The 23,110-nt window shown below is 37.9% G+C and overlaps 1 protein-coding gene and 2 long non-coding RNA genes across 17 annotated transcripts; 1 reads left to right on the forward strand and 2 right to left on the reverse strand.

Annotated features, from left to right (window-relative positions):
• The first annotated feature begins 27 nt into the window (after positions 1-27).
• On the forward strand, positions 28-8,576 carry LOC126621086 (receptor-like protein 19). 15 transcript variants are annotated; one of them, XM_050289474.1, is made up of 15 exons: positions 2,323-3,592; positions 3,685-3,779; positions 3,866-3,901; positions 4,064-4,120; positions 4,647-4,727; positions 4,880-4,909; positions 4,990-5,165; positions 5,844-5,892; positions 6,317-6,589; positions 6,666-6,788; positions 6,904-6,993; positions 7,084-7,411; positions 7,450-7,651; positions 7,777-7,949; positions 8,043-8,576. In XM_050289474.1, coding segments are annotated over exons 7-12 (765 nt in total). In that variant the 5' UTR covers positions 2,323-3,592; positions 3,685-3,779; positions 3,866-3,901; positions 4,064-4,120; positions 4,647-4,727; positions 4,880-4,909; positions 4,990-5,163; the 3' UTR covers positions 7,312-7,411; positions 7,450-7,651; positions 7,777-7,949; positions 8,043-8,576. The 15 variants fall into 15 exon arrangements, with proteins under 15 accessions (XP_050145439.1, XP_050145431.1, XP_050145430.1 ...); XM_050289473.1 differs by lacking the exon at positions 4,647-4,727 and having other exon boundaries at positions 4,064-4,586; XM_050289468.1 differs by having other exon boundaries at positions 2,323-3,411; positions 3,541-3,592; positions 4,064-4,909.
• LOC126621095 (uncharacterized) lies at positions 8,249-9,159 on the reverse strand. Its single transcript, XR_007622796.1, has 2 exons — positions 8,493-9,159; positions 8,249-8,449 (listed from the first exon to the last, which is right to left on the reverse strand). It is a non-coding gene; the product is annotated as an uncharacterized LOC126621095 (long non-coding RNA).
• Positions 9,160-11,464: 2,305 nt separating this feature from the next.
• On the reverse strand, positions 11,465-14,136 carry LOC126621094 (uncharacterized). The gene is made up of 4 exons (XR_007622795.1): positions 13,879-14,136; positions 13,594-13,782; positions 11,584-12,576; positions 11,465-11,479 (listed from the first exon to the last, which is right to left on the reverse strand). It is a non-coding gene; the product is annotated as an uncharacterized LOC126621094 (long non-coding RNA).
• Between the last annotated feature and the right edge of the window lie 8,974 nt (positions 14,137-23,110).

Consider the following 23,110-nt stretch of genomic DNA (forward strand, 5'->3'; position numbering starts at 1 on the left):
ATTTTTCATATAAATGGACAACTCATTGAGCGTTTGAAGCTGGTTTCCACCAAGAATTCTTTTAGACAAGCTGTTGTAAGAAAAGTTCAAGTGGTTTAAAAAAGTCAAAAGATGACAAGCTTTGAGGAATCTGTCCTGAAAGGTGGTTGTGTGAGAGATCAAGTGTTTCGAGCAAATGCAAGTTTCCGATCTTGGAAGGGATCTTTCCGGTCAATTGATTCCTGGACAAGTTCAAGGTACCCAATTGAATGAGGGTACTTATTTCTTCAGAGATTTCACCTTTTAAATTATTTGATGAAAGATCAATGCTCCTTACAAGATCTCGAGTCGTGTTGTACACAAGTTCCATTCCTTTTAATGTCAGCAAGGTTTGCTCACGAAAAAATGTAGTATCTTTTGAACCATTGACCATCGGAGACAAATTACCCAAACACTTGGGAATAGTAGCTGAAATGTTGTTGTTACTAAGGTCGATGATACCAAGCTGTCGAAGGTTGCACAATTGCTGGGGTATGTGTCCACTAAAATGGTTGGAACGTAATCGTAGCATATACAACTTGGATACATTTAATCCTCCTATCCACTGTGGTATTTTGCCAAATAACTTGTTGTCTCCAAGATCGATACTCGTCAATTGGGAACAATTTTGGAGGGAATTAGGAATTTTCCCGTCAAAATTGTTGTTGTTGAGCTTTAATACTACGAGTGAACTTAATACCTCCAATGATGTGTGAATATTACCCAAGAGATTGTTTTGACTCACATCTAGAAACATCATACTGCTCCCCACACTCCCTGCATGACGAAATTCTCCATGAAATTGATTGCTCCTTAGAGACAAGACTTGCAACTGCTTCATGTTGTATACAGAGGGAGGAATAATTTCATTCAAATGATTCTCAGAAAGACAAAAATTCCAAATTGTGCATCATCTGGTCAATATTAGAGTGAATTGGCCCGGAAAATGAATTGCTTCCAAGAAAAAAGGAAGAGACCTTAGTGGCCCACCAAAGTGGGAGTGGGCCCTCCAACTGATTACATCTCAAATCAATATTCTTCAATTTCGGAGATTTCAAATGGGATGGAAGGTTTCCACGAAGTTGGTTGTAAGACAACTCTAGTATGATGAGTTGGGAAGATATCCTCAATAGCCATTCCTTTGGTATGAAATCCGAGATTCCATTACGAGTAAGACTGATGTACCTCAGTTCAGTTTGAGATTGAAGCCATACCCCAAAATCAGGACCTATCCAACAATTTATGATACTAATTGTGTGTAGCTTGAATGGAGGAACCCAATTATAAATCTTACCCGATTGCCCATTTCATAAATCTTACCCGGTTGCAACTCATACTAAAGGAATGACTATTGAGGATATCTTCCCAACTCATCAGACGAGAGTTGTCTTACAACCAACTTCGTGGAAATCTTCCATCCCATTTAAAATCTCCGAAATTGAAGTATATTGATTTGAGTTGTAATCAGTTAGAGGGCCCATTCCCACTTAGGTAGGCCACTAAGGTCTCTTCCTTTCTTCTTCGAAGCATTCATTTTCCGAGCCAATTCACTCCAATATTGACCAGATGATGTCCAATTTGGAATTTTTGTCTCTTTCTGAGAATCATTTGAATGAAATTATTCCTCCCTCTGTATACAACATGAAGCAGTTGCGGGTCTTGTCTCTAAGGAGCAATCAATTTCATGGAGAATTTCGTCATGCAGGGAGTGTCGGGTGCAGTATGATGTTTCTAGATGTGAGTCAAAACAATCTCTCGGGTAATATTCCTACATCATTGGGGGTATTAAGTTCACTGGAAGTATTAAAGCTCAACAACAACAATTTTAACGGGAAAATTTCTAATTCCCTGCAAAATTGTTCCCGATTGACGAGTATCAATCTTGGAGACAACAAGTTATTTGGCAAAATACCACAGTGGATAGGAGGATTAAATGTATCCAAGTTGTTTATGCTACGATTACGGTCCAACCATTTTAGTGGACATATACCCCAGCAACTGTGCAATCTTCGACAACTTGGTATCCTCGACCTTAGTAACAACATTTCAGGTACTATTTCCGAGTGTTTGGGTAATTTGTCTCCGATGGTCAACGGTTCAAAAAATACTTCATTTTTTCTTGAGCAAACCGTGCTGACACTAAAAGGAATGGAACTTGTGTACAACATGACTCGAGATCTTGTAAGGAGCATTGATCTTTCATCAAATAATTTACAAGGTGAAATCCGTGAAGAAATAAGTATCATCATTCAATTGGGTACCTTGAACTTGTCTAGTAATCAATTGACCTGAAAGATCCCTTACAAGATCGGAAACTTGCATTTGCTCGAAACACTTGATCTCTCACACAACCACATTTCAGGACAGATTCCTCAAAACTTGTCATCTTTGACTTTTTTAAACCACTTGAACTTTTCTTACAACAGCTTGTCTGGAAGAATTCCTGAGGGAAACCAGCTTCAAACGCTCAATGAGTAGTCCATTTATATGAAAAATCCATCGCTATGCGGCGTTCCTCTCTCAACTAAGTGCCCTGGAGATGACACTTTCCCATCTAAGGATACAAAAGACATGAATGAAGGTGGAAATGATGAGTTGTGGTTCTATGTCAGCATGGTACTTGGCCTTATTGTAGGCTTTTGGGGGGTTTGCTGCACGTTGATCTTCAAGACATCATGGAGGTATGCATATTTTCAATTGTTGAACAATATCAAAGACAAGGTAGCACTAGCAATTTCATTGAAAGTGGCTCGTTTCCGAAGAATGTTTTCTGATGTTTGATAGCACTATGTATATTTGTGGTTTCCTTTGTATTTGGTAACTTATGTATTGAATAAAAAAAACTCTACCTTTCAATAAATGTTCCCACAAACAATTATGTATCAACTTGGAAGTAATTAAAATTTCTAGTTTGTACTTATCAATCGCATAATAATTAGTAAAGGGGCAGTAAGGTAGAATCGTGTTTATTTCATAAAACGAAAATAAAATCGCCGATTTAACAAGACGACTCAGACCTCTGCAACGAAAATCAACTAATGGAGGTGTGCATATTTTCATTTTTGCGATTATCGAATGTTATGGTTTTAATCAATGTCGAAGTTGTTTTAGAACTAAAATCAACTAAGCCTTCCTTCCAGAGTTCAACTCTTGGGATTTTTATTTGTATGCAAGCTGTGCTAACAATTCAAATAGAATGGGAGCATTGTACAATGATGTAGCTAAGTAGAGGCCAAAAAGTATTAGATATTAGCTGTATCCGCCCGCTTCCTGCAAGTTCTTGGCAATTACCTAGATTGTTGGGGGGAATTATATCCATGTGCTGCGTTTAGTTTCAGTAGTGATGCAACAGTTAACAAAGTATTGGCTATGGAGTATACAGCTTCTTTAAAGGTAACTAACGACCTCCTTATTCCGCTGCTTGTTTTGAGGTGGATTAGGATGGAGTGTTATTTCTTGTGATAAGGAGTTTTTGTCTTAATTATATATTTACTGCTATCTATAAATTGTTTTGTTATCAAGGCTGGTTTGAAAAGTATGGAGAAGCAAAAAGGCATGCTTGGTAGTTCTGCAGGTAAGGTTCAACCAGACTGTACTTGTTATGCAAAGTTGAGTTACACATTTTGAATCTGTTCCGTTGTCAAATTTTTGTTGTCCTTATCTTAGCAAATGCAAATGTTGGAAGAGGCACATTGGCCGATGTCAGCAATGTCAAAAGCAACTCTTTTAGGATTTTTGGGGGGAGATGCCTCTAAAAGAAAGTTGTTACCTTTTCATTTGCTCATATATTCCTTCATTTTTGGATTTTGATCTAAGAAGTTCTAAATTTGGGCCATCTTCAATGCAGGAGCGGTAAAAGTGAGAGGATTAAATCTTTGCAGCGGTATGCATTTTGATATTATGATACCTATACGTGCTTGTGAATTCAATATTCTTTTGATATTTTGATATAACTGTAGATGTTAGCAAAGATGTGAGTAGGTTCGAGATCCCTTGCTTTTGCTTTTGCTTTAATGTAGTATTGTATTCTTTTGTATTTTTGTAGGGTTTCAGTGGGTACAGGCGTTAAGACTGAATTTTATCATCAAGGATATCCTTCCTGGTAAGAATGTTAAATCCTAGCATACATTTTCCTTGTAACTCTCTTATTTACATGATTGCAGAGTGAGTTGTTCTACTGACTTAAGTAGATATCTCTCTGTAATCTGAAAATAAACAAAAGGGCCCTCATATGAGTGGTTCAAAGATCTCATAGTTACTTACAGCCATTGAGCAGGTTACTTCAAGTTAGTTTTCATATATAGTTCTACCCCCAAACTGGACAAAAGTTGCAAAACTTAAAAGTTTTCTTCCTGTCCATGTTTTGCTTTTTGAAGGTCAACTAAGTTTTTGTTTTCCACTGTTCCGTTGTATGTTTGACAACGCAAAGACAGGGTTTTGTCTTTCTTGACGAGCTTAGCGAGTATCAACACCAATCATTTCATATATTGTTGTTCTTCCAATTGTATTTTTTGTGTCACTTCAATCAGGGAAAAGGGCGGGAAAGCTTTAATACTTCAGTAATGCTGGTATAGTTTCCTGGATTCAATTGTAACATTTGAATTTTTTTTATTATGGATAAACTGTAGCTATTAAAGAGTTGAACCTTCAGAGAATCAAAGGACCAAGGCTATGGGTCTAAACCGTGAATCTATTGTTACAGATGGCAGGTCTGAGCCACCTTTGTTTTCCCTCTTTATAAGAAATTAGAAATTGTGCCACAATTTGTTTGTTGTGCCGTTGAAATATTCTAATCTGGCTCATATGCTTATGAAACTAAACATGTAAAGATCCTTGATTAAACTTATAACTTTTTTTTCAGGACTTCAAATACTTCACTTAAGCTGATAAGGTATCTGAACTGCAGACATGTTTGTTTATTTACTGTGGATAAGATGTGTATCTGTTATTGATGTATTTTCTATTTTAAAGGAAATCATTGCTGGTGCTGAAGGTCAACCCAGAGGAAGCAAGTATTCCGAAGGTTGATGTCATGCATTATGGAATACAATTAAGGCTACGGTTGGCAAGAAAGTAGTACCTAGAGTAAACGATACCACGAGGAGCCATCTGTTGAGGAATCGAGTGATTGATATCTTTGTGATTATGTGAGGGACAGTGATCCATAGTACTAGTTTTCTATTCTGCTTAAAGCCAGTTAAAAGGTTTTGCTGATACTGGTGCATATTCCTTTAAACCTCATTTTGCTTCTGAATGAATGGAATGGAAGCATCTTTCTTGTATTTTATGGATAGGATTGTTTGTTCTGACTTCAGGCATGACTAATATGTCGATTTCAGAACTCAAAGCAAATAATAGCAGATGCACAAGTAAAACTGTAAGGGAGTACAACAAAGAACTTGTATTCTGCAGTTCACGCCCAATTTTATGAATCTTGTGGCTTCTCCCAGTTATTTTTACATCTTTCTAATTTTGTCCTGGAAAAGGAAAATTTATCATTTTTCTTGTCCCCTGGTATCTAAGAATTGATATTATAATGCTACATGCGAATACAATTTTTGGTCTTGAAATTTACAGCATATAAATTTCGAATTGCTGCATTGGAGAGTTTGGTTTTAGGTTTAGTCACATTGTTTTTTACTCTTGTTGGGTTTCTGTATTCATTTTATTCTTGTTTACTACTGTAGTTTGAATTACTACATTCATTAACTTTCTAATTCATTGAATGTCTCTTATGTTGAGTGATCATTTAAGCTTTCATGTCTTAATTAAACACGGTTGAGATTTCTATCTGTTAATAGTTTGCATGTGATTTGAGATTGCAGGGGTCAGCGTAATTCAAATGTCCGTGTATTGACAAGAAATTCTGTCAGGGTAAGTCTAATCAGAAATAGAACTCATGTCCCTCCTCCTCCTCAAATGAGAAAAAAGAATTAATGTCTCTTGTTTTGTTTGACCAGTTCTGAAATGTAGTTGCTCAAGTTTATCTACTTCAGACAGTAAAACAATTTCATTTGTGTCGCCGTATTTTACTTTCAGTACTTCAACAATCTGTCAGTTTTTTTAAAGTCATTTGGTCCTGAAATTTGTTGACTTGTGTTATTGTGTAACAGGCATCCATTTTGGCATCAACTTGAAGCTTTACGGCAGTGCATTCAATTTAGTACTTCGCCTGAGTGATTGCTTTACATTACTATGAGATTACTGCATCATCCTGACTTTGTTTCTTGGCATGTTAGATCTATATGAAATAGATCTACGTTCTATTTATCTTCCCTTTAATTTTTTTACGATCCAGCCAACTTTGTCCACACTAAAGGCTCGTGAGTCGCAAAGGACTTTGAAATCCAAGGGTGCATCAGGTCCAAATAAATTAGTTTCTGCTACTGCAACTTCATCCAAAACTGAAAAAGTGGCCACTTCTTCTCTTCCTGAGAACGTTAAGCATGAAGCCACTCAGGGAGAGCTCCCATCTGAAGCCAACTGCAGCCAGAGTGCTTCAACTATCATTTCCAGGAGAAAATCAAATAGGAGGAGATCTTACACATCTCTATTGATGACTGGATCAAGGGTTGGGACTTACCGTGTTCTATTGATTCCTTTATTCCTTACTCGTGTACTACATTCACACTTGGCCCTATTCGCAGTTACTAGAGGACCGTGTTGAAGCTTTGAAGGAGGAAGAGCTGCCAAGTATTGATGACGATTGCAAGCAACTGGAATTTTCCGATTATGTTGATGAGATCTACCAGTATTACTGGGTTTCTGAGGTAATGTTTATGATGTCTCTATACCTCTGTTTTCATCTTAGTGTGGTAAGATAGTAGGTTTAGTGTAGTTCTAATTCTGACTTGTTGGCTTTGTTAAAATTGTCTTTAACTGCAGGCACAGAATCCACCTGCAGAAAATTTCATGTCGATTCAGGCAGGCATTACTCATCATATGCGAGGCATATTGGTCAACTGGTTAATTGAAGGACCGATTTAACCTTTTGATGAACTATGATGTTTTTGTATTCCTTTTTGTCTTGCTTTGTTCAATTTTACATTTCATGATGTTTAATAGCTGGCCGTCCCCTTGATTTGTTCATCCGGAACGGGTACACTACAAATTCGAGTTAGTGCAAGAAACTCTTTTCTCATGGTGACATTGCTCGATCAGTATCTTTCCCAAGTTACAATTAAGAAGGATGACATGCAGTTGGTATCACTGCACTCCTCCTGGCGTCAAAATACGAGGACTTTTGGCATCCAAGGGTTAATATCAATATATCAACTCATGCATTTTTCGTGATTTTCTTTCTAATTATCTACAAGAAGAAAAATTACAGGTCAAACATTTAATTAGCATCTTAGTTGAGACATACACCGGAGTACAGGTGCTTGGAATGATATGTGCTTTTTTTAGACTCGGATTAATTCAGTATATCTGTTTTGTTAGACTCTGGAAATGTCCTGGTGCATGTATGAATAATGCTGCATTCTATAGTTCCCTTTTCGCTTGTCCTAAAATAAACACCGTCTTTGCTTTTCAGGAGAAAACCTTTCTGAAAAAGCTGAAGTTTCGTCTTAATGCACCTACTCCATATGTCTCCATGTTAAGATTTCTCAAGGCTGCTCGGTCAGAAACAAAGGTATTCAGTAGTTTCTAAAGCTAACAGACATAAATTTTGATTAATGATGAACACCATTACTAAGAAAGAAAGAGATTGACATGTCAGAGTAACAGCAAAGTTGCTAACAGTCTGTTACTTTGCAGACTGTTTTGCAGCTTGAACACTTGGTTCTACCTTATATGGTTGTGCTTGGTTGAATAGGAAGCGTTAAGGTTCAAGCCCTCTTTGCTGTGCGCAGCAGCCCTATCTGTCGCAAGGTTCACCCTGCAGATTACTCCGGCTTGGACCCCGCTCGTTATGAAGTATCCCAAATCAGGTACTGCTTTAAAGACAAGTAAATAACTTTGTTTCCTTATCTAGTGCTTGCTTCAGATTAAATTCTAATGATCGATGTTTGATCGTTGCATAGACTGTGCAGAGATGTTCTTAAGATTTCACAAAGCTGCAAGAGTGGGAAGCTTGAAGGTCACATGCGAAAAGTACTCTAGCCCTGATCTCAGTGGCGTTGCAGTGATAAAACCATTGAAGACGCTTCCACTCCGATTCAGCTTAGAGGGGTGAAGATAAGAATGTTAACAATTCAAGAGCTAAAGACTTCAGCATCATCTAGTAGACTTGTTTTCCCCTTCAGTTATTGAAGCCTGTGTAACACGATGAAGGGCATCCATCAAGCTTGTCGTAAAGAAGCCATATTTCGTAGCGCTTCTACTGATGGCATCTGTTTACTCTTGGGTTTTCAGGATTACAAAATTCTTTTGTTCATTTGGTACCGAAGTTCACATCGGTATGTTGTGTTGCACGCATATATGTTATGATCTTATTGAAGTGTAACATCATGTTGTTGCTAAGAAATTATGACGTGGGAAGTGAACGCATCGTTGTTGTAACAGCTATTGCTGTGTGAATCTAGCTTCTTGTTAATGGTACATAATGCATTGATCAATCATTTTCTCCCTTTTATCTTTCGATAGATTTAAATTAGCCCTTAATTTATGTTACACGGTCTAATGACTCGGTACTTGTTTTACGAAAGCAAACAATTTGACGATGAGCCTCAAATCAAGTTGCATGTGCAATTGAGCCAACTCATCCTGCAGATATGGGTGCACTAAGGGTTTGCGGCTGTTGAACCGGGCTGATCCGTTTGTTGGGGTAACAGTTTGTGATAGGGGTGAAAATGTTGTGTCTGCTGCAGGAGAGGTACATCTTGAAAGATGCATAAAAGATTTGAAGGAGAGATTTGCAATGGTAAGCCTGGAAGTGTCTCCACCTCTCGTGTCTTATAAAGAGACCATTGAGGGTAATGTAGGTGATGAACGTGAGAATTTGAAATTCTTTCGTTCAAGCTCAGATTATGTTGAGAAAAGGACAGCAAATGGTAGGTGTACGATAAGGGTGCAAGTCATAAAGCTCCCTCCTTCTTTAATTAAAGTGCTTGAAGATAGTTCTGATTTAGTTGGAGACATTCTTGGAGGTAGGGCTTCAAAGGAAGCCTCGGCTTGTGGAACCCATGTACTTCTGTGAGTTGAACACGACAACTGAGCATTTGGGTTCTATGTACGCTGTGCTTGGGAGAAGGCGGGCTAGAGTTTTGAAGGAGGAAATGCAGGAAGGCTACCCATTGTTTTTTTGCGGATGAGCTTAGAAGATGGACTGCTGGTGCTGCAAGTGCTCTTCTTGTGCTTAGTCACTGGGAAGCACTTCCAGAGGATCCCTTCTTTGTACCGAAAACAGAAGAAGAACTTGAGGAGTTTGGTGACGGTTCTAGTGTGCTTCCCAATACAAGTGTAGCGGTTGTTGATATACTTTAGCATTAGGGTTAGGGCCACTTTAGGTGAATCATTTACTTCTGTGCAAGTGTAGAGGTTGTTGATATAGTTGTAATTAACTTACTATAGCTTTAATATCTTCTGGGGCAATGCTGCTATAGATTGAGACTAAGTTGGTTGCGAAAGGGGCTCGTAATTGCAGTTTTCGCACGTTGCTGTGGCTGGATAACAATTTTGATGGCTCGATAGGAATTGTAATTTTGAACGGAAAGATTTAGCTTGCTGTTGGATGATGTTAATTTGAAAGAAAGGATTCGATGTATTCTTTTAATTTGATGTCGAATTGGCGTTAAAGAGGTTTATCGTGCTTCTTTTTTAACAAATTTACATGAATATGTTCATGACCTGATGTGTCTGAGGTAACCGCACAATAGATCAAGTGTAGTTATCTTGGAATTCAAACATGTGACTTTCTTTACATTTATAGAGGGGTATCATCGTAATACTAGAAGCATAGTACTTTTTTTACTAATTGTAACTAATTGCTAGGTCATAAATGATTTTCGCACACAAGCACACTTCATATGTTTTGTTTTGTTTGTTTGTTTGTTTTGTTCTTGTCTGGATTTTGTTGTCATTAATTATGATATATTTTCTGCTCTCTAACAGACGCTGGAGGAGACTAACTATTCATAGTCTCCGCTGCACAAGGATTTTCCACCAAAGACTAATTAGAGTGTCGACTATCTATTCAAAGTCTCCATCATCCATTCGTTATCAATTGTGATATATTTTCTGCTCTCTAACAGATGCTGGAGGAGACCAACTGTTCAAAGTCTTGGCAGTTAGTGGTATGCTGATTTAGACTCATTAGTTCAACCTCTATTGGATAACCAAAACCAGGTGTACAAACAAGACTCGAGACTTGATTAAGTAGGTGCTTAAATCAGATGAATTTATTAATTAAGCACATATTTTTTTTCGTATGCATGCATGTGTAGTTTGTGTAAGAAGAGGTTGTAGTTGCCCTAGAAGGGAATCAATAAAAGAGTGCAAGACTTGAGAAAGAAATTTGTGACACAGAGAGCCTCTCCAGGCTACAAGCCAAACTACACTCCCACAGGCCACATCCAATGCATCAAACAGATGAGCTTTTGGGTTTACCATCAAATAATCAACCTATTCATCAGTAAATTAACGTTTAAGTTTGTTTTTAATTTTGTTCACAAATGAAATCAACCAACTTTTCATGCCCTTTTGATAGGAAATTATACAGCAATGTTGACCACATTTTGTGTATGTTTTTTTTCCTTCTTTTGAGATGTAATAGTCGTTTATATCATAGATGATGAGAATTAAAGAAATTAAATGCTGCTTTGGATGAAAAGTTCATGTTGATGATAGGTACTATTGCTGATATCAACTGTACCTCATTCGCTTTAATGCTGCAGTATATATATATATATATATATATATATATATATATATATATATATATATATATATATATATATATATATATATATATAATACCCTGCAAATTTTTTATTATGACGGGAATACGAGTGGTATACCACATGTTTTTATGTAAGTGGTGAAAAATTTTAATTTTTAAGTTATTAACTTTTTAACAAACGTATCCCACCATTTATATTAACATGTGATGTACTACCTCGTGTGCCGATCACACAAAAATCTTTCCTCCACCACGAGCCCAAAAAGGTTGGAAGATAGCTTTCAAGGGCAAAGCCCCCGTAACGCCCAACCCAACCGCAAAGCCCGTAACTTACCTCCCACAGGATGGAGCGTACCGTCTGTAACCTTTTCCGGACAAGGGAGTCGTTGATGCGTCATTGCAGGGACTTCAAAATCCCCACAGATTGGATGCTTGACAACGGAATTTTAAGCAAGGTAGACTTTGATATTCTCTTTGAACGAATAGTGGACGCCTTTGTGCATCACATATCTAATTTGATGCCAATCTTGCAGATAAAGTTTGGTTCAGTCAAGTTGGCAAAAATGTACATGCCGAGGGTGGCTATGGAACTTCAGTCCAAGGCAGCAGCAGAGAAGGATCCTGCAATGGATTACATGCTGCTTCAGGGAGTGAGATTCGCTTTCAGAGTTCATCAGGTTGGTAGGACAAGAAGGAAGTGCACAAGACTGAGATATATTTCTTACTTGATATGCAGTTTGCAGGGGGATTCGACGCAGACACAATGCACGCATTCGAGGAACTTCGCTACCTTGCTCATCTTCTCAACAAAGAGTAAAGAGGCAAAGGTGGAATGCTTTATGGAACATTTTTGGCTTACCATCTCAGTGAGCTTCATACGGGAAAATGTATACGTTCTGTAGTAAGCATTCTGGGGAAGACAGCATAGTTCGGCTGTAGTTTGTTTGTGTGACAAACAAACGTATACATCATGTTCTTGTAAGTTGTACGACAAGAATTATACAAGTTCTTCAGAGTTTCATACTCATCTCTCAACAAACACTTACTTTTCGAAGTACTTATCTTCCTCATGTGTTGGGAGTCTTTCATATCGAGATTGTGGAGAAGTTGGCTCAAGTGTGATAGCAGTGGATGAGACAAACGGCACAATAGTGGTTGTATTGCAGCGCCCTCGGGTGATAGAGAGATATGGAATCTGCTGGATATCTTGGTGTGGTGACAGTGACAATGAGCTGAGATCATCGGTGAACCCAAGCAGTAGAAATAGGGATGACAAAGAAGGGAGAAGCACAAGGTCTCATATCCATTGGAATGAAAGACAATAAAAATAGATGAAATCAATTGCAATTGCACCCTTCAAATCGTGCAAACATTTCATCAATGACAACAATCGGAGCTCAAACATTTCAAATCGCGCAAACATTTCATCAATGAAATCAATTGCATTACGAATCCAGTAAAAAATAAACTAATTTGCTTCACCAATAATCGGAGCTCATTTTCATTATAACTCTCATGATTCACAATTGGTTTTGCAGTATATTGTGACAAATTTGTACATTCTCACAAGAAAACAGTTCCTGCAACTGTAACGTCTCAAGTAAATCATCATTTGAAGGCCTAGCCGCCATCCTATGGATCCAAGTCCCTAACCGTTATGTCTGACATTCTCCACATTGTAGGTAGTTGTCAAATTTGAACCAAAAACAAACTGTCCACTGCAGAAGTGAACACGTCAAAGTTAATCATCTGTGATAACACCTCCAAATCCATACTATTTTCTCACAGCACAAAATGACTTCAAAAGCAAAACAAGAAAAATCAACTTTCCTAATCAGACTCTTTCGGCAACAAAAGAATCACTGTTTGACCAGTACACATTGCTAACATTAGGAAATAGAACAATCAATGATTCTTCAAACATTTCTAGAAACTCTGGAGAGCAGATATCTATCACCGTATATAAGAATGAGTACAAGTATACAGCTTTCCCCTGAACCTGCACAGTATTTTCTCCGTTTTGAAAAATAAAAGCAATACCTAAAGGTTAGCTGGATGACAAATACTAAATGGTTGAGGTACATCTTTTGTTACTTACTAACTGTTCGACCTATTTAACTCCTATACCGCTTGTTCATTTTCTGCGGTACTTATCCATCATCTACTGTCAAAGGCCGAAACAAAGAAAACTTAAAATTTCTGGCTTCATATAAGTCTAATGCTTCACAAGACTGCCTGGTATCAATACAAAATTATCCTGACATGAATGTTAAAGCACTAGGGATGGGGGCTATATGAACTCATAGACGGCCTAGTATCAAGGTTAATGCAGTCGCATCATACTAGATACACGCATTAGGCTTAGAAGTCTAATGCCTCAAAGAACTGCCTGGTATCGGAACAAAATTATCCCGACCTTAACAGTTCACTCACTCAGTCCTTCACTGATACAAATCAGTAGTATCAAGGTTAATGCATCATACTAGACACACGCATTAGGCTTAGAAGTTTAATTCCTCAAAGGACTACCTGATATCGAAACAAAATTATCCCATGGCATGGAAAACCTATCGAATTAGATAAAAAAGAATACAGACATGAGATTCTTAGCAGCTTAAGGGCTCTCCAGCAACAATTACCAGACTGAAAAACCAGATTTTGGGCAAATATTAACTATTTGATATAGAAAACAAAAAATACTGCAGTGCAGAATCAAGCAGTGAATTGAGAATCACCATTGCAGTGGCTCCTGGGCCAGAAATCTCAGCTCCGCCGCTAAATTCTCAAACTGAGCAGCCGCAGACGTAGCAAAAGATTTGACAAAAGGCAAGAACTGCTACCGCCATGTACGCAGCACACCAAATTCCTGCCGCCACCAACAATTTCAGGACATCGGAGTAGGCCATAAAAATCACCAATGGCACCTAAAAACACAAAAAATCACATAAAGTTAACACAAATAATACATCAAAAAACAAAACTTTAACGAAATCAGAGGCGGATCGATCATAAATTCATACATCAAATTGCGTAGAATCGATTGGCGCTTCTTGTTGGGATTGTATGGGATGCTTGTACCTAGAAAAATAGGAATCGTTGAAGAATCAACAGATAAGGGGATCGTTAGAGTTGGTACTGGAGAGACTGAGAGAGGTTTCAAGGGTTTTTACTAGTGCCAATTGTGAAAGGCAATATGGTTGAGAAATGAGCGGGCTTTGGATTCGGAGCCTCCGGGATTCCGCAATATTTTTTTTTTTAACAAACTGGAGGATGAGCTAGTAGTAATAGTAATAATGTATTTCAAATTTATCTTCAGCGATAATTAAATAAGATCTTGTACTTACGATTAAAAAGAAATACTATTAGATTGTAGTAATAAATTACGAAATTCAGCAATGTTAAAAACGTGGCTTTCAACTGTGAGCCCATATACTTGGAGCCTAGTTTTGAAACCCTGCATTTTTTAATATTGGTCCAATTTTAATTTAGTTTTTTTTTTCAAATCTATTGTTATTTTTTCACTGGGATGTGATATCCACACACCCCATTTTACTTCTCACACACCTTTTTAATTTTCGGCCGTCGGATCGGATGAATTGAAGAAGATCAACAGACATAAATTATCAAAGGGTGTGTGAGAAGTAAAATGGGGTGTGTAGATAGCACTTGGCTATTTTCATGGGAGAGAGGTTCCTCTCCGATTCATTTTGTATATATCTTAAGGATCTTCATATTTTAGTCATTTATCGTACATCGTGTGATTAATTTTTGTCATGTATTATTTGTGTTTAATTTTAAATAAAAAAAATGAAATTATTTTTTACTGCATGATACACGATGAATTACTAAGATATAAGGATCCATAGGATTTCCACAATATGAATCCGAATGGGATCCAAATCTATTTTCATGTACTTAGGCCTTTCACGAAAATTTGAGTTTGATTCGAATTCTATAGGAACCAAAATTATATACTAAGCAGAAAAAATTAAGTTCTATGGGTGTGATTCTAATTTTGAGTTTAATATACTAAACTCATTGAGCTGAATCCATGCACAATAAATGATCAATTTCTTTAGTGAGACAAAAGAGAATAACGTATAGCAGAGTATAAATTAAATGGGTCCCATAAGCCGAAGCCACGCACGTCGCTGCATTGCTGTAGCCTGCCTCCACCACGAGCCCACAAAGGTTGAATGATAGTTTTTTCAGCAAAGCCCCCGTAAAGTCCAACCCAACGAGAGAAAACTACGGCATAAGATCTACACACTAACTACTGCTAGCACCCGGAAAAGCTGCCATCGGAAACGCTTGATGTCCAACCCCCTTCATAGTTTAGAAGCAACAACATTGGTCCATTTTCGTTACGAACAAAAATGGCCAGACTCAACCAAACTAAAGAGGAGATTAGACATCATAAACTGCAGAAAAAGAGGGAAGAGGGAGGGAAGACGAGGCGCGAGGATGGAGGGCTACGGGAAATGTGAGAAAGGAGTGCAGAAACAGAGGGGATAAAGGGGTAGGAGGAGAACATAAAGGAGAAAGAGGGCAGGCTAGGAGGGAGGGAGAAGGGCTGCCATCATCCCTAAGCCGAAGCAAGGGGCCGACGACTGTGAAAGTCTTAGATATAGGTTTTTTACGAAGGAGGCAGAGAGTTGGGTAGAGACAAAACTTACCACTAGTTTTTTTACGTGTGAATAATAATTTCGTACCGTATATAGTTTTTTTTTTCTCTTTTAACCGTATATAGTTAGGTTACAATGGAGTCTTATTGATCTCCTCATAGTTGTATTGTGAGCGTCAGATGTTGAGAGTATGAGATGCGTGAATACCTGTAAATGTAAAATACTGTTATTGGTGAAATAAGTTTTTTTTTTTTAATGATAACCTTTCCTTTTAATTAACCAATGGTAAAGGGATGCTATGGATCATTGATACTAAATTTGTAGCTAAATTAGCAAATCAAATGATGTGTCACTAATAAAAAAAAGATCACGTTTATCAACGATTAAGTATTAATCCAATTACCAACTTTCACGTTATTTAGTGACACGCCCCGGTCCCGATGTCCGGGGGACATTAGGATTGCCACTTGTTGGTCGACACCCGAGGGTGACGCAAGCCATTTAATGAGTGCATATGCTGAGAACATGAGAAACATGCATGTAAATTTCGCGCGAACTACACAATGTAATATAATAATATTCAACTGTCAACAATGATAATGATAGTAATAATGCATGACATGTTTAGAGCATACATCTAATTCAAAATACACGATGAATGTGCTATTACAATGATGTCAAAGCATAAGGGATGACACGCTGTCACTGGTAGGGGAATGCCTCGTAGCTCAGATCGTAAGCCTCGTTCCTATGTCCTGAGGGGGCGCAAAACAAACATGAGTGGACCAAGTTGATATATAAGTAGTACAAATATAGCTATTCAATAACGTACAAACCCCCAAAGTTTATGAAAACTAATAGCATAATATGTAATAGGTTTCCAAAAACCCTAGCATGCCATAAAACCTTTCAATAAACATATATCAAATAGTGTGCTAAATAGTGGTGTCATATATAAATATCTTCCGGCCAAAGCCAATATAAATATCTCCAGGCCAAAGCCAATATAAGTATCTCCCGGTCGTAGCCATCTACCAATGCTTGGCCGATGCCAATATAAGTATCATCGCCTGTAGGCAGAACAATGACCAGTAGAAAAGCACAAAAACATTGAATATAATCTTTCCAACATAAGTACATATATCTCAAAGCATCTTTATAGTATATAGTCATCCATCCTATATACTACAAAGAGTGTAAAAACATGTTCATAAATAGTATATAGTCATCCATCATATATACTACAAAGAACATAAATTCGATAAAGTATGGTATTCCAAAATATTCTCAATAAAGCATGATAATCATAAATTGTAAATCTAATTTACTCATAAAACGTTTCGTAAAACGTAACCATTAAATCATGTTTTTCATGTATGCGTTTCTACTATTAAAACATGCATTTTAGAAGGGTCCACTCACAGATACTTCATCGTCGAAGAGCCGTGCGAAATAGGAGGGACGAAATCGTCGCTAATAATCGCACCTAGGCACATAAAGGGTCTGTTTAATAAAACTCTATCATAACAATTGAATTTCAAAAAATGAACGTTATAAACAAATTCAGGACGTCAAAAAACATAAGGGGGGACCTTCGGTACCCCCACACACCGCCGCATACGCCCTTATGCGCCACCGCAAGTTGGTGGCTCCAGCGGCCACACATCGAGAAAAGTTGTCGACGCTGTCGTGGATGGTGGCAAGTGTGCTCCACGCGTCGGCACCGGCAGCTCTTCACGCGGGCCTACGTGCAGGCTCATGCACGGCCCACGCATGGCCTGGGTTCCTAGGATCTGACTGGGTTGGGCCGGATCCTGGTATGGGTCTGGGTTTGGGGTTAGGTTAAACAAGCCGAATGACCTAGTTGGCACGGCCCAAGGGCCTAGGTACAAAGGGTTTGGGCCTTGGGGTTTTGGGCTTGTAACCCGGCCCAAGGGATTGGATTTGGGTTGGTTTAGAGGGTCGAAAGCCCTTGGTTTAGTCAAAGGGCTTTAGGTTTGAAAGCTCGGCCCACATCTCTGGGTTAGAAGACCCGGTTTGCAGGGGTTTAGGTTTTAGGCTTAGAGGGTTGGGCTGGCCTCTCGGGCCGGTTCAATGGCCCAACAAGTTGGGTCGGACAATGGTGGTGGGTTGGATGCGACTCGTTTTCAGGCAGGCTTTCGACAAGAAAAAGACTGGAGTTTCCCTAGTTCTGATCGACGCCAAATTGCAACCTTAGGGTACAATCTAAGTACCAAATTGAAGTGCAAGACGAGATGGAGGGTTTCGTACTTGTCTCAAGCCATGAGGTGGCCGAAATCGGTCGAATTTCACCTCGAAAGCCATGTGCTCGCCGGACCTAGGTTCTTGGGTTGTCTATGCTTCACAGAAGCGAGGGAGAGAGAGAGGGGAAGGTCCAACACGGTGGGTGGTGTCGTCGTTCTTCTCGGTTTGGGTGTGGGTGAGTGTGTGTTTGTCGCTGGGAAGAGGAGAAGGATCCGAGAGAGAGAGTGTGAGCTGAGAGTGAAAGAGTGTCTTGGGGGGGGGGAAGAAGAGAGAAGAAGAGAAAGGGAGATAGGAAGCTGCCACGTGGCAGGCAGAGAGGAGGAGAAATTAGAGAAAATCTAAAAAGGGGATCCATATTGGGTAAATGATAGGGGTAAAAATGGTCATTTCAAACTCCGTTAAAACGATAAAATACATAAAAGTACTTTCGTAATTCCACTAATATAAAAAATGTACATGTTTTGGAATGGGGTTTCACATTTAGTTTATAAATTTAGTTTTCCAAGTAATTACTCTTGATATAAGGTAACAAAATGGTGTGCTACAAATAAGCGTTCCTGTTTGATTGGTGTCCCAAGAATCTCCAATAAATACAAGAGAGTATGGTGAAGATATATGTCATGTCACATTAAATGACAATAAAATCAACATACACAACAAACAAAACAAACTATCCTGAAACGAACACATTCACGAGCGGCATTTTCTCCTCATTTTTGTCGACTCCATGAAATAATATCAGCACCTTTATTCAAACAGTATTAAGTTTCGAATTCAGTATTTCATAGAAATCTAAGAGGGAAATGGAATATTTAACCAGTTTAATTAAATAATATTGTCCCAACTTTTATGATCACGTTCGTTCTCAACAAATTTTATAATATAATAATCACAATTTTATAATACTATGCGAAGCCTAATTGCATTTTTCTAATCACCTGCATAATTGTAAGCATGAGAAGTGTGTCGGCATAAGGGATGTTGAATTAGACACTGAACTTTGTAACAACAAATTCACAATTTTAATTAACAGAAGTAATAAGCAAAAATGAATTTTCAATTTTATGGTATAGACGCTTATGAACTCTCCCTTTACATCATGCGGTAATGATTCTTTTGGCATTACAATATTTACCACAACGACATTGTCCATGAATTAAGTTATTTCATAGATTGGCTTTCTGACAATCTATGGTTGTATTACGTGTGCTTAAGGTAGAATTTTATATAAATGTTTGGTCATGCCAATAAGTTTTTTTTTTTTTTTTCTCATTTTAACAGTTGACACCATAGTTCGTGCAAAAACAAAAGTGTGGAATTACCCATGCAAGTAATTTGCTTCAACCAAATACGATTGTTAGGCCATCTCCAACTGAAAGGGTCCAGAGGGCTAGAGGGCCGAAAAACGTCTCCAACCAAGGGCTAGGCCAGAGGGCTCGTGGGCCTCACGTAATCTGAAAGGGCCCAAGGGCTGGCCAGAAATGTGAGCATTCCTGTCGGTTATATCCGACAGGAATGCTAGGCCAAATTTTCAAATGCAACGGCTAGATGATGTCAGCTAGCCGTTATTTTAAAATAATTTTTATTTACAATTTTTTTTCCTTATAACTTCTATTTTTAAATTCTATTTTTTTTCTATAACTTCCTATAACTTCTATTTTACAAAATTTGTTTCATATTTTTTTTTAATTCTATTTTTTCCTATCACTTCTATTTTACAAAATTTGTTCCATATTTTTTTAAATTCCATTTTTTTCCTATAACTTCTATTTTACAAAATTTGTTTCATATTTTTTTTTAAATTCTATTTTTTTTTGCTATAACTTCCTCAACCATTATACAACATTAAATTGAATTAAGTAACATGAAACAACATTAAACAATATGAAACAACATTAAATAACATTATCCAACATAAAAAAAACATTTAACAACATGAAACTTAAACAACATTTTAAAAAACATTTAACAAAATAAAACTTAAACGCCTACTCCATACTTTTTTTGGCCCAAAGATGTGCAACAATATCCTGTTGTAGGTACTTGTTTGTGCCATGAGAACATATCATTCTATAGCGCCTCATGCACTCATTTATAGAGATACTACAAGTTCTTGGATTGAAAGGAAAATTAGGCCCATCATATATTTTTTAACTAGCCCTTCTTGACCTATTTGGATCTTCTTGGTCGTCATCAGACTCTCCATCAATATACCCATCTCGCTCATCATCCACTATCATATTGTGTAATATGATGCAAGACATCATGGAGTCCAAATTTTCTCGACTCCACTCTCTTGCCGGTTCGCTGATGATCTTCCATCGTGCTTGTAGAATATCGAAAGCTCTCTCAACATCTTTTTGGTATGCCTCTTAGGGTAAGGTAAACAACTTTTTCGCGTCATTCGTAGGGTTTGGAATTGCTTGGACAAGTGTCGCCTACTTTGGGTAGATGCCATCTGCCAAGCAATACCCCATATTGTATTGACGGTCGTTGATGTAGTAGTCAAGTTGAGGTGCTTTACCTTCTGTCAGACGATTGAAGAGGGGTGAACGCCTAAGAATTGTAATGTCATTTTGGGATCCAAGGACTCCAAAGAAAGCATGTCAGATCCATGTGTCATATGAGGCAACCGCCTCTAACACAATAGTTGGCTTTCTTGACCTTCTGCAGAAGCCTCATTGCCATCCGGTGGGACAGTTCTTCCAATCCCAATGCATGTAGTCTAATGACCCTATCATGCCCGAAAACCCATGGTCTTCAGCTTTGCGAATGAGCCGATTCAGATCTTTTTGATTTGGCTCGCGGAGGTATTTGTCTTTGTAAACCTGAACAATTGTGTCACAAAATTGTTCAAGAGTATCAAGGTATGTAGACTCAGACATACCATGGGTTTCATCTATCGAATCAGCTGAGGAGCCATAGGCCATCATTCGGAGTGCAACAATAACCTTCTAATGAGGTGAGAAACCAAGGCGGCCTGCTCTGTCCCACTTCTGTCGAAAGTATGGATTGACCTGCTAGACATCACGAAGTAAACGCTCAAAGACATGACGCCTCATTCGGAAGCGACGTCTAAAATCCTTTTTTGTGTACACCAAGTTGGGGTTGAAGTAGTTGTTCATTAGATTGGCATGCGTTATCGCTCTGTTTTGTGGTTTATAAGAGCGACTAGCAACAAAACCACCCCATTGAGGTTGTTCCTCAGTTAGCTGACACATCATGGCCGCAGCCATGGCTGCTGCTCTGTTTTGTTTGTTGCGCCTTACTTGATTCTTCATCAGACTCCTCATCTTCTCATCTCATTTGCGCTCATTTTTCTTCCAATTTGGAATTGGATGAGGACCCCCCAGTTGGAATCCGAAGAGGATCCAAAGTTGGAATTCATTGCAAACTTGAATTGAAAGAGATTGAATTGAAATAAATTGAATTCAAAGTTGTGTGAATTATAGCCCAATATCCACCCTATTTATAGCAAAATAAAAATAAAAATCAAATCCAACGGCTAGCTAACGTCACTTAGCCGTTGGATTTGAATTTAAGTTGTAGGTTTTAAATAATAAATTATGTTTGACTATATGGCTCTTTGACCTTCGGTTGAATACGGTTTTTTATGATAGGGCTAAAACGAGCCCTATGACCCTTTGGTCATCGGTTAGAGATGAAGGTAAATATGATTATGTACTGTTCATTAAAATATTAATATATTGAAATGCCAAAAGGGTTAAAACGAATCATTTGGTCAGCCCTTGGTTAGAAATAGCTTTACAGGATCGAAAAGCATGGGAGGCTGTATGATACTACTATGGCATGTTTGAGCATTTCAAAGGGGAACAACACAGAACTAAAATAAGGGATTGGCAGCTGAGGTTTTGGTGACCCACGTACACAAATCCAGCGCCAGATCTGGCAAAATTGTAAAAAGAGGACTTTGTGTGTGTGCATGATTGATTCAATCGCAGCCAGAAGAAGTGGACAGAAAAGAAAGGAGAGAGAGAGAGAAAGAGAGAGAAAGAAAATAGTCTCATCGATCGGATTTGACATGTTTGACAAGATGTAACATTATTTTGCCCCCACCTCTTACCCAACTCAGTGCGATACTGCTATACAATAAATAAGATTCAAACAAGCATCACAAAAAGTCTTTGGTTGCACAGTCCGTGTTACCCTAAACATAATCATGTTGGATTACTATTTACCCTCCATTAATACGCTTCTTTTGAGGACTCTCGTCCTTTTCTTTTACCTTTTCTATTAACTTTTTTTGGTTCCTTATCCATTTTTATGTCACTCTATTTCCAATTTTTTATTCTTCGTACAAATTATTGAATGGTTAAAAAAAACTAACAGTTAAGTTTTGCATATAGAGATTTAATGAATTTTTTCAATGGCTAAATATTACATAAAATTGATCCATTAAATGATACGTACTATTAAAGCCGAACTCCTTTATTTGTAAAGAGATGATGGGTTGGGACAAGTTTTAAATTTTATTGCTTTATCTCTTTCTTTGCAATCGAACAAAAGAAATACATGAGCTAAAGTTTGTCTATCTAATTCATGGCATACATATAATCTGCAACACAATGTATGTCATGCAATTAGTTACAAAAGGAAGGTAGTAACTTCTATAAGTGACCGACGGATTATGTAGTATGAGTAGTAACTTTTACAACTCAATAAGAAAATGAGATGACATTTACAAATTTTTTCCATTTTTTTTTTTACATTATGCTACATTAGTTGATTCTTAATTAACTTTGTTAGTACATATATAAAGCCACAATGTATATATCAAAGATCGAGAGGCATGAAACCTAGCAGAATTTTTGTTTGGCAATATAAACTCTTAGGATGTGAGCCTCATTTTAAAATTTGCAGAGAAAAATAATCTTGCATGCATGTTACATGTCGCGAACATGTATTCAAACCATAACACCTGTAAATTGTTGTAAAAGAAGAGAGATGTATATAAAGTTACATTCAAGATGCCCTAATTTGGAGGATCAGAAACTGCACGGTGAGAGTACGTTCTGTCCTTAGCTAGCCCTAGCAGCCCAAAACAGTAAGCACTGTTACTCTCTTCTGGAAATAAATGTGCGCTGCGAGCAAATATAGGCAGTTTAATATTTAGAACTGATAAGCATGTGAGTTGATCAGTTTGAGGTGAGAGGGGGCAGGCAGTTGCCGCACCAGAATTAGGTTACAAAGGTTACACACCAGTCACATCCACTGCCTAATCAAATCACATAATTATCTTCTTCGTAATCAAATTTTCACTGTTTCAAACACGAGAGAGAGAGACTTAAATAAAGGTGAGGTTTCGTAGATATCATGAGACATGACGTTTATGAAGTGACAT

This window comes from Malus sylvestris, chromosome 5 (genome assembly GCF_916048215.2).
Source record: "Malus sylvestris chromosome 5, drMalSylv7.2, whole genome shotgun sequence".
Lineage (NCBI taxonomy): Eukaryota > Viridiplantae > Streptophyta > Magnoliopsida > Rosales > Rosaceae > Malus > Malus sylvestris.